The sequence below is a fragment of the Nothobranchius furzeri genome, chromosome 11, assembly GCF_043380555.1.
Source record: "Nothobranchius furzeri strain GRZ-AD chromosome 11, NfurGRZ-RIMD1, whole genome shotgun sequence".
Taxonomy (NCBI): Eukaryota; Metazoa; Chordata; class Actinopteri; order Cyprinodontiformes; family Nothobranchiidae; genus Nothobranchius; species Nothobranchius furzeri.
This window is the reverse complement of record NC_091751.1, coordinates 36318827-36331366: the sequence shown is the minus strand read 5'-3', so window position 1 is coordinate 36331366 and position 12540 is coordinate 36318827. Positions and strand designations below refer to the sequence as shown.

The 12540-nt window shown below is 45.8% G+C and overlaps 1 protein-coding gene across 2 annotated transcripts in view; it reads right to left on the bottom strand.

Annotated features, from left to right (window-relative positions):
• Positions 1 to 12168, bottom strand: part of LOC107383404 (solute carrier organic anion transporter family member 5A1) — a 38120-nt gene extending 25952 nt beyond the window's left edge. Inside the window, exons 1-2 of one of the 2 annotated variants that reach the window (XM_070541533.1) lie at positions 11332 to 12168; positions 10153 to 11114 (exon numbers count right to left, since the gene is read on the bottom strand). In XM_070541533.1, the coding sequence (XP_070397634.1) occupies positions 10153 to 11098 (946 nt within the window). In that variant the 5' untranslated portion in view covers positions 11099 to 11114; positions 11332 to 12168. Of the gene's footprint in view, positions 1 to 10152 lie in introns of both variants that reach the window. The other variant, XM_015955995.3, reaches the window with a different exon arrangement.
• Positions 12169 to 12540: the final 372 nt, after the last annotated feature.

Below are 12540 nucleotides of genomic sequence, written 5' to 3'. Positions count from 1 at the left end.
TAAGCTTCACTGCTCTGGGTCATAAACAGTTGGTGCCTTTGCAGAGCAGATGGTTCCTCGGGACCCTTTTAGATATTAGCAGATGGGAACATAGACATCACACTGACCTTTGACCTTTACCAGAAATGAAAACAGACCCATTCAGATCTCCTATTTTTACAACATTCTCCTCTAAATGTGACAAAGACACTTATTAAATCACCTGGTAAGTTTGTGTGTCACACCTTGTCCCGTCTCCCCTTTTGGTTTAGTCCTGTGTCTCTGTTAATTGCTCCCACCTGCCTCTCGTTTCCCAATCACCCAAGCTCCCAGCCCTCCTGTATTTAAACCCCTTCTGTGTTGTGTCTCGTGTTGGATCATAGTTTCTATGTCCTGCGTGCTCCATATTAAAGATCTTGTAAAACGTTCCTACCTGTCTGCCTGTCTTCCTCACCCCGTTTGGATCCTCGCCTCATCTCCGCTTCGCTCACCGGCACGGTAGTGACATTGTGCATGCCAGCTTTACATAAAGGGGGACTTCTTTGGTAACAATTTGGAGAAGGCTTATGACTTTGCCCCCAGGGGCACTCTGTGGGGGACGCTCCAGGACTATGGGATGGGTGGTCTTTTGTTGAGGGCCATTCAGTCCCTTTACCAGAGGAGCGTGAGTTTGGTCCGCATAGCCGGTAGTAGGTCGGACCTGTTCCCGGTGAGGGTTGGACTCTGCCAGGGCTGCCCTTTGTCACCGGTTCTGTTCTTAACCTTTATGGACAGAATTTCTAAGCGCAGCTGTGGTGTGGAGTGTGTCGAGTTTGGTGGCAGGAGAATCTCGTCTCTGCTTTTTGTGGATGATGCGGTCCTCCTAGCTTCATCCAGCTCTGACCTTCAGCTCTTACTGGGTAGGTTCGCGGCCGAGTGTGAAGCGGCTGGGATGAGGATCAGCACCTCCAAATCTGAGACCATGATTCTCGAACAGGAAAGCGTGGCTTGCCAACTCCGGGTCGGGAGAGAGGTCCTACCTCAAGTGGAGGAGTTTAAGTATCTCAAGGTCTTGTTCACGAGTAAGGGTAGGAGGGATCGGGAGATCGACAGGTGGATTGGTTCGGCGTCTGCAGTGTTGCGGACACTGAGCCGATTTGTCGTGGTGAAGAGGGAGCTGAGCCAGAAAGCCAGGCTCTCAATTTACTGGTCGATCTACGTCCCAATCCTCACCTATGGTCATAAGCTTTGGGTAATGACCGAAAGAACAAAATCACAAATACAAGCGGCCGAAATGAGTTTCCTCTGTAGGGTGGCCGGGCTCAGCCTTAGAGACAGGGTGAGGAGCTCGGACATTCGGGAGGGACTCAGAGTAGAACTGCTGCTCCTCCGGATCAAAAGGAGTCAGTTGAGGTGGTTTGGGCATCTGGTCAGGATGCCTCCTGGATGCCTCCCTGGGGAGCTGTTTCGGGCATGTCCTGCTGGCAGGAGGCCCCCAGGTCGACCCAGGACATGTTGGAGAGATTACATCCCCAATCTGGTTGGGGAACGCCTTGGGGTCCTGCCGAAGAAACTGGTGGAGGTGGCTGGGGAGAGGATGGTCTGGAGCTCCCTAGTTGGGATGCTGCCCCCGCGACCCAGACCCGGATAAACGGAGGAAGACAACGACGACTTGGAAAAGAGCCAGAAATTAGCACTTTGGAAGGCATTGGTTCGCAGGTAGAGATGTAATCAAGATGCTTACAAACAATACAATGTGCCAACATCACAGTAATCCACACCAACATCACAGTGATCCACACAAACATCACTGTGATCCACACCAGCAACACAGTTAGGGGTAGGCGATGTAGCCTAAAATCTATATTGCGATATAATTTGAAAAATGTGCGGTATGGTATATATTGCGATATATGACTTTCTTTTGCATATATGTCAAAAACAACTGTTTCTAAACATACTCACATACCAGTTAAATTGCAGCAGCAGAATAAACACTTCAAAAACTATAAACTGCCATTTTAAGAATATTTATTGTGCAAAATCAAAAAGTTTTCAAGTCATATTTAAGATGTGTAACAGATCTTTTTCCAAAAAATGGAACACACAATTCTTTAATAAAAAAATTACATTTTGGACATTTTAAATAAAAATACAAGTAAAAGTTAGCAAAACACAAACGTTTTTAAAATAACGTGAAAAATGTAAAACAAAAAACATTTTTCCTTCTTTCCTGATTACTTATTTACATTGCACAAAATAAAGCTGCACATATTAGAACTACAAACTCTCAATAGAACAAATTTCTATCCTGCAATATCAATTGCAAATATGAACATTAAACATCAGTGTTTGTGCTCCTTGTGAGCAGTGATTAAACTTTCCTGCACATCAAAGTTTGTTTGCCGGGAACACCAGTTTGTTCACAGTCTCAGGCTTCAGTGCAGATCATCGACACATAAATACTGGACAATTCATTTCCATAGGCTCCAATAACACGTTTTTGAGGCTAAATGGGAGGTGGCCACCACCGCCATTTTGACCGTGTCACAGGTTCCGTCAAGCCCAGAAAATTCCACAAAATGGAAGAGAGGTGGAGCTGAGGGTGGGGCTGTAAGGCTGGGATCAACTGACGACACCCGGTCGAACTAGCTACAAGCTAACCTGAAGCTAACCCAAAGCTAATGCGGAGGTTGGAGCTAAGCTAACGGAGGTAGCAACCTAGCTACAACCGGAGTTAACTGTGCACAACACCAGAGGTTCTGAGTCAGAGATACGCCGGGCTGACCGCTGGGTAAAACCGGGTGGAACACAGAGGTCTCCGAGACCTCCACAAGCCGGCAGCCGCACAGCAGACAAGCGCCGCTGCGATCTGAGATGCGCAGAGCTGTCGCTGGGGAGAACCGGGTGGAAAGGTTTCCATCCCAGAGCTCCACAAGCCGTCAGCCTGCAGCAGCACACAGAAGCCGCGATCAGACAGAGATGCGCCGAGCTGCGGGCAGAACCATTTGGCAGCCCCGCAACAGACAGAAGCCGCTATCAGGCAGAGATGCGCCGAGCTGCGGGGAGAACCAGCCGGCAGCCCGCGCAGCAGACAGAGATGCGCCGAGCTGCAGGGAGGCGAGAACGGGTGGAAAACATTGGTCTCCCGAGAGCTCCACAAGCCGATAGTCGGAACCCAGCTCCACCAACATATTATATTTCAACCCATTTTCTAAAGTGCAGCATTATGTTAAATGCACTGGGTTTTACCCTATTACATTTAAATTTCATGGTTAACCAGTACATGTTAAAATCTAAGCTCAGCTCGGCAGTGACCTAAAATACATAAATATAATTTTACTTACCGAAAAAAATGAAGTGGAGACTCCTTGGATGATCTATTAGTGCAATTAATGCCACAGCAAGTCATTTTGTCCAACAATTGCACAAAAAATATCCAAAAAAGAATACACACACACACAGAGACTCAAAATCCCGGAACAGTTTCCAGGCCAGACCGAGGCTCTACTGAGGCCTTTCCACTGAGCTAGCTCTGTGGTCACGTGGGTCTGAGGCGGCGGTCACGTGGGTCGGATGCTCATTAATTATACAGAATTTGAGGCTTTTAATACACTTAAACAGAAGAGTGAGAAAAAAATTCACACCCCCTCAGAGTTGTCATGAGTGTAAACCATCGGTGTAAACTAGATAATTTAAACCAAAAACATGTTTTGGTACCAGGCTGTAAACATGTTTATTTCTGCTGTGAAATTGGTATTTTTAACATGGGAGTCAATGAGGATTTGCTCGCTTCTGACACCAGCCCCCAGCGGATGAGGGTGGAACTGCAATTTTTGGTACTTCCGGGTTGGACTCAATTTTTGAGCCGCATTGTGGGGGCTTGGTGCAGATCTGTGACATGTTACTATGTTGCCACTGGAGCTGAATGCTCTTTCTGAGGGGGTACTCGTGGCAGGAATACAAAGGTATTTCTTGGCTAGGCTTGCCACCCTGGGAAAATTGGCCTGGAGCAGCCGCCACCACTCCAGTGGGTTAACATCTCCTTCAACGTCCAGTGCTTGCAGGTAACTCTTCAGCTCAATTTCAATTTCTTCTCTGTTAGTGAGGACAGCTGGGCCAGGCTGAGCAGAGGCCTTTTTGAAAAAGCTGCTCAGAGTTTGTTTACTCCTCTTAGGTTCAATTTGGACTTCTCCAGCAACTCCTGTGCTTGTGTGGGATGGTGGTGACTTTGTGGCAGACACAGCTTGTGTTTCTAGCAGTGCTTGAATTTCTGCTGCTGCTTTTGTCATGATGAACTTTTTCGGTTATCAGCTATATATGATGATCTGAAGCGTGGGTCGACAAAGGAGGCCACATCCAGCAGGCCATCAGTTGCAGGGTCTGTGTACTTCTCATTTAAATACGTGAGGGTGGTTCTCTTCATGCCTGCTGTCAGGTCTGTGTCATCATCAGCTTGAGGAAGAACTGTGTTGTTTAGAAGGTGGAGCACAGGTTTGACATACGACACACTCACATATTCCTCTCCAGACAAAGCATCTGTGAACTTCACCAGGGGCTCGAGGGTTTTGTTCATAGATTCTAACACATCAATGTCCTGCCAAGTTGGTACCAGGTGCCTGGTTTTCCTGTCTGCTTTCAGGACCTGGGATATGGCCTTCTCTTGTTCAAGCAGCCTCTGAACCATCTGTTGAGGAGAGTCCCATCTTGTTGGTGTTTCAGTTATGAGGCAGTGAGGAGGCAGGTTAAGCTCAGCCTGGGCATTAGCCATTTCTCTTTTTCTTGCTCTCATGTCACAAATGAGGCCATTCATGTCGCTACAATATAATTTCTATCGTATACTGTTTATACCGCCCACCCCTAATCACAGTGATCCACATCAACATCACAGTGATCCACACCAACACCATAATGATCCACCAACATCACAGTGATCCACACCAACATCACAGTGATCCGCACCAGCATCATAGTGATCCACACCAACACCATAATGATCTCCACCAACATAACAGTGATCCACACCAGCATCACAGTGATCCACACCAGCATCACAGTGATCCACACCAACATCACAGTGATCCGCACCAACATCACAGTGATCCACACCAACATCACAGTGATCCACACCAACATCACAGTGATCCACACCAACACCATAATGATCTCCACTAACATCACAGTGATCCACACCAACACTATAATGATCTCCACCAACATCGCAGTGATCCACACCAACACCATAATGATCTCCACCAACATCACAGTGATCCACACCAACACCATAATGATCTCCACCAACATCACAGTGATCCACACCAACACCATAATGATCTCCATCAACATAAGAGTGATCCGCACCAGCATCACAGTGATCCACACCAACATCACAGTGATCCGCACCAGCATCACAGTGATCCACACCAACATCACAGTGATCCACACCAACACCATAATGATCTCCATCAACATAAGAGTGATCCGCACCAGCATCACAGTGATCCACACCAGCATCACAGTGATCCACACCAACATCACAGTGATCCGCACCAGCATCACAGTGATCCACACCAACATCACAGTGATCCACACCAACACCATAATGATCTCCACCAACATCACAGTGATCCACACCAACACCATAATGATCTCCACCAACATCACAGTGATCCACACCAACAACACAGTGATCCACACCAACATCACAGTGATCCACACCAACACCACAGTGATCCACACCAACATCACAAAGATCCACACCAACACCACAGTGATCCACACCAACATCACAGTCATCCACACCAACACCACAGTGATCCACACCAACACCACAGTCATCCACACCAACACCACAGTCATCCACACCAACACCACAGTGATCCACACCAACATCACAGTGATCCGCACCAGCATCACAGTGATCCACACCAACATCACAGTGATCCACACCAACACCACAGTCATCCACACCAACACCACAGTGATCCACACCAACATCACAGTGATCCGCACCAGCATCACAGTGATCCACACCAACATCACAGTGATCCACACCAACACCATAACGATCTCCACTAACATCACAGTCATCCACACTAACGCCATAATGATCTCCACTAACATCACAGTGATCCACACCAACACCATAATGATCTCCACTAACATCACAGTGATCCACACCAACACCATAATGATCTCCACCAACATAAGAGTGATCCACACCAACATCACAGTGATCCACGCCAGCATCCCAGTGATCCACACCAGCATCACAGTGATCCACACCAGCATCACAGTGATCCACACCAGCATCACAGTGATCCATACCAGCATCACAGTGATCCACACCAACATCCCAGTGATCCACACCAGCATCACAGTGATCCACACCAGCATCACAGTGATCCACACCAGCATCACAGTGATCCACACCAACATCCCAGTGATCCACACCAGCATCACAGTGATCCACACCAGCATCACAGTGATCCACACCAGCATCACAGTGATCCACACCAACACCACAGTGATCCACACCAACATCACAGTCATCCACACCAACACCATAATGATCTCCACCAACAACACAGTGATCCACATCAGCATCACAGTGATCCACACCAGCATCACAGTGATCCACACCAGCATCACAGTGATCCACACCAACACCACAGTGATCCACACCAACATCACAGTCATCCACACCAACACCATAATGATCTCCACCAACATGACAGTGATCCACACCACCATCACAGTCATCCACACCAACACCATAATGATCTCCATCAACATAAGAGTGATCCGCACCAGCATCACAGTGATCCACACCAGCATCACAGTGATCCACACCAACACCACAGTGATCCACACCAACACCACAGTGATCCACACCAACATCACAAAGATCCACACCAACATGACAGTGATCCACACCAGCATAGTGACTCACACCAACCTCTTTGCTTCATTAAAGAACTATCAGTGTGCTAAAACCAGCTACAGCTAAAGTATCAGAGGTGCACCAATTTGTTTTTAGAGGGATGATACCGATATCTGACTGTTGCACATGCTCCGACCAGCCGATACTGATTTTGACTGATAATAATTTATCTCAAACAAAGATAATTCCCAGAATGATTTTCAGTTTCTGATAAGTAAAAATGTCTACATGGAAGATGTGTTTCCACAAACTTGTGCTTGATGAGTTTTTGAAAGAAGAAGAAAACATAAGATTTTTTTTTATTGGTGCCTGCTAAATACAGACATAAAAAATCCACTTTTCAGTCTTAAATAAACAAATCACTGATGAATCCGATCAGCCTGAATATTGGCCCATTTCGATCACGGACAACTTTCTTAGGGCACAGTTAGTTTCAAGTGCTTTGTTTAATATTAAAGCACCTTTAAGGATTTTAAGCACCAGTAAGAACCCCGTCAGCAGCTTTTAACCAGTCCTGTTTTGAGTACCAGGATACTGGACTCAGCTCATGTTTCATGGATTAATATAGCTCAACGAAAACACCCAAAACACCAGAACAAATCTGAATCCTGACTGAATAACAACTTGCAATGTGAAACGCGAGAATCGGTGTGCAGAACAAAAGTGGAAAAGGAACTAATTACAAATGTCACTTCGGATTTTAAAGGACGGTTGGTGAAATGTGTAACATCCAGCAATGGTCAGTTTTTAGGTATTGTTTGACCATTCAACATCTGGTCAAAATGGAGACACGAGACTGCATGTGTTCCCTTTAAATTAGCCTGCCTTCATCCCCATCAGCTGGAGCTCAGAGCCTCTCTGCAGCTCTGAACACAGATAACGTAATGTTCTCTCCTCAAGGTCCATCCTTCTACAGGATTCTTCATGCCTTTGAATAAGGAACACTCGCAGCTCGGATCAGTTGCTAAATCAAAGAATGATTTCCTAAATTAAATTTAAATTAAATTAAAGGGCTGCATGGTGGTGCAGTGGTTAGCACTGTTTCCTCGCAGCATGAAGGTGGCAGGTTCGAAATTCGGCTCGGCTGCGGCCTTTCTGCATGGAGTTGCGTGATCTCCCCATGCATGCGTGGGTTTCCTCCGGGTACTCCGGTTTCCCCCACAGATCACAACATGCCCTACATGTTATAAATTGTAAGTCGCTTTGGATAAAAGCGTCTGCTAAATAAATAAACATAAACATATGAACTTATAAGTCCATTTTTGGTTCTTTTTAAAACACAGGAAAGGTTTTTCTTTACCTTGCTAACTTTTCGTTTGCCGACTGCAAAACATCCTCAGAGCTGACGCACAGCTATGTTGGTGTGGATCATTGTGTTTTAAAAAGAACCAAAAATGGAATTAGAAACTAAACACAGTAAGAACACACCAAAGACAAACTTCTAAAACTTATAAGCTAGATGATCATTAAATAAATGTTTGTTTATTGCTACTTATAATAATTATAATATAATGAAATGTTTTATTAATCTGTGCTCAATAATTGAAGTTTGAAATGAATGCTATGTTATGATTACTGTGATTGAAATATGTTTCAGCATGTTTATATGACAAGGTCATCACCATCTGCACTCATACAAGAACAAAGTAAGGCTAAGTTAAACTCATGACACATAAATAGCCCTTTACTCCGGATCAGAGCCTCCGGATCAAAGAAGGCGTGTTTCTGAGTTGCCTTGGTAATATTCCTCAACTTGTCAACCTCTGGTTGGCTACAAAAATCATAACATGAGAACATTAAAATTGGATCACTCTGGTGATTCATCAGTTCTAGAGAAAGCTTCAGACCGGCCATCTGAAGCAAAACCTCTTTAACCATCAAAGCTTTTGACATATCGTCAAAATCTTTTTGCACCTGCAAAGCTGATACAGCAAACAGTTCCTGCAGAACAAGCTGATATTGTTTAGACTCCTTAAGAGTCCCAGACGTGCGGTTCCATCCATCTGTTGTGACCCGAGACATCTCTGGACTGAAGAGTCGGTGCCACGGTATTCTACAGCCCTTCTGTGCCAGAGGTCATCCGACCTGTCTGACCTTTGGATCCACCAAGAGGGTCTCCGAGAACGGGTGAAGTAGACACACAGAAAGCGTCTGATGTGCTTTTGATACTAATCAACTTCATAGCTTAACGCAAACCAAATTCTTTCACATCCAGAACTCAGCTTTTCTAGATACGGAAGTTCTGATAACATTGCATTCACACATAGGTTCATACATCATATCTAGTTCCATCCATCACAGTAAAATGTTAGTTAACCTGTCATGTTTTAATTGTTGGTAAAATAAATTCTTACTTTTATAAACCTGACTCTTTTCTGAATCAAAATGAAGTGTGTACAATCCCTTAATAAATAAAGAATCCTAGAATCTTCCGATAAACACACAAAGACCAAGCAGGGTTGATATTCTATATTTAGATAGAGTATCGCAGCTTATTGGTCATAAGTAGAGGTAATATATATATTGAGCTCTTAAGGCACTCAATTTCCCAAACCCAACAAATGCAAGCAGATACTGTTCCTTTTGTGTTAAACTCTCACAATCCTCGTATGTTACTCAAACCCACTGATGCCGCCCTGGAGGCCCCTCATCCTACCCTTATTGAGCCCTCACAAGGTGAGCAGGGCTCAGACCTCCATCTTTCTGTGTCATCCTCTGTTCCTTTCTTATACGGGGTAAGAGGAAGGTGACGACTTCCTCTGGTGCCAAAAAACGTGGCATTTCTCTTTCTCGCCATGCTGATGACAGATTTACATCCCTTTAAAACATAAAACTACACACTGTTTCTCTGTTGCTTCAGGATCTAAAGCAACAGGCACGCCAGTGTCCTGAAGCCTGGATGCTGTTCAACTTATTTAAATTTAATATGAGTAGGACAGAAATGATGGTTTTTGGCAGAACAAAGTTCTCTGACTCAGCACGTCAAACCACGCGGACGAAATTAAAGCCTTTTATTCTCTGAGACGGTGATTCACGTGTTCATTTACACGCGGCTGGATTATTGTGATTTTAATCTGGTATGGTTGCTGTTTGTTTATATCCTTCTTACATCACGTGGTACAGAACTTAGGGTTTAAGTGGTATTTAAAAAAATGTATGAATAAAGTTGGATTTCTGCTACTCCTTTTTAGCATATAGCAAAAACCTGATGTGTAACACACACACTAAACTCTCACACCCATGACTCTTACCTAGGTACAGCGAAGCGTTCTCCTTCTTGACATTGTCATCCAGGTAGGTGGGTCCCAGTGTGTAGATGGGTGTAGATCCCATACCCACCAGAATCTGTGCGATGATGAACAATGCTACGTACAAGTGGTGCTCGTTGCCGTCCTGGTCTCTGGGACAGGAAGTGGTATCGACACGGTCCCTGCCACTGGCGTTGCTGTTCATGCACAGGCCCTCGTTGGCCGAGGACGAGTTGACCTCCTTGATTTGGTAGGCTGGGGAGATGAAGTGAGGTAAGGAGAAGAGAGCAGCACCAACAGCTATGAAAATCCCTCCAACAGCTAGCCAGCGAGGCCTTTGACCCCGTCCACCAAAGTAGCTGATGAAGACAACCACTATGAGGCTCCCGATGTCAAAGCAGCTTACGAGGAGTCCCGACTCCGAGCTCCTCAGGCTGTACCTCTTCTCTATGGTGGTGATGACGCTGCTGAGGTAGCCTGACACCATCAGGGACTGGATGAATGTTAGGTAGCACATGCAGAACAGGAAGCAGCGAGAGTCCTGCAAGATGAGGCTCAGGTACTTTCTACAGGGCAGGCGGATCTGAGCTAGTCTTGAAGCAAAAACACTTGGCTGCTTTTTCCTGGCCATGCTCATTCGTATCTCTGTGTTCTCCATGTAGGAGCTTGGCCTGTTCAGCGCTGACTTCCCCAGCTTTGGCGGGTAGTTTGTCCTGGTTGGGGACTCTACCTGGAAAGACTCGCTCTTGGATGGGGGCTGAATGAATTCGGCGCTCTCCTCTGCTGTTATGGACAAACATATTTTTACATATTTTTCTTGGGGTCCTGGTTCATTTAAAACAGGCAGACTTTTAGATTTTGTGTTGGTGCCCGGCTCCTCAACCTCACTAGAACACCCCTCCTCCTTCTGAAGAGACTCTGACAGCTCAGTTTCCTCGTGATCTGCCATTGTTGTCACCTAATCCCTGTACATCAAAGGTTACAAAAAGGCAAAAATACAGTTCATATGTTGCTGCCCATGATGTGTATTATTAATCTGTTATTCTGCTCTCAGTCTGTGAGACAAAAAAGGTCCAGCAAACCCCACAAATGGCACTCTGAACAAAATAATACTTGCAGCTGGTTATCTCCAGTGCAGGCAGGACAGCCTCCCGCTTTGTTTATCTCGTCATGCACACTTGCCTTCTGACACATCTAATCCGGAGGTGGAGAGCGCTCAGGCCTCCTCCGCTGACCAGCGGAGCTCCGGCGACGGGGCTCCCCACAGATGCCTCCCTGAGCTCCGCGGCCGCCTGAGAAGAAGCCACCCCGCAGAGCCCGGACAGCATCCCCGAGCGTCCTGCCAATGAAGACCACGCAGTCACAATGTCACGTCCATGGGTAACAGCGCGTTCCTAACCCCACTTCACCCCAAAGTCCTCCCCGAGTCAAGGGCACCCCGGCTGTTATCACCGCAGCAGCGGTCCTCCGGGCGGACGCGAGCGGCGGTCACGTCACGTAGCGGTTCTTATTCTGCGTTCGTCCCGGAAGAGGCGGAAGGCAAGATTAAAGGAGGAGGGGAAGAGTCGTGAAGAACGGCTGACAAACGTGTAGAGAGCTGGAGTCAGTGCAGCTCACCGCAGTGCCGCTCAGAGAGGCAGGCTGGCTGTTTGTCAGTATTCAAGTACGCTCTCGTGCACTAGACAAGTACGTTCTTACTAGACAAGTGTGTTCTTGGCAAGGACACCAGAGAGTCCGTTCTACCGAGTAGGGAGGACGAGGCATTTGCAACAGAGCCCCAGTTGCTTCTGGCGACGGTTAAACGAGCTGATACAAAAATAAAGGTTTAGTTTGTTCCTTACACAACGAAATAACAACGTAAAATACTATTTGTATTATATTTGGTCCATTTTCGATCAAAACTGATAAAATACCAGCATTTCTCGCAGTTAAGTGAATTAAAAAAACGCATTTTTAATCAAAACAGAGCTGCTCTGCTTTTATTTTGAAAGTGGGTTAGCCAATTAGGATTTTGAGGGATCGTGAAAAGTAAAACCCAAATACACGCAGCAAATTTTACAGGTTACACACAATTATTTACAATAAGACAACTTAATATTTATTTAATAGTATTTCTGATTTAAAACTCTACAGTTATTAGATTTCTCCTCTGACGTTCGGACTATGACCCATGTATAACCACAGAGTATACATGAGTATAATGGTTAGACGTAATGCATTGTGGGAAACTACCGTCCCAAATCCGCAAAAGGATGCATTTGCATCAAGGGATGCATCCTCGATACAACTGGGCGGAGCAAGAACACATCCGGGAACTCTGAGCGACCTTGCCGTGATACATACTTAGGATTGCCAACAACAGGCTACAATATCGCAACGAACTAACCAACT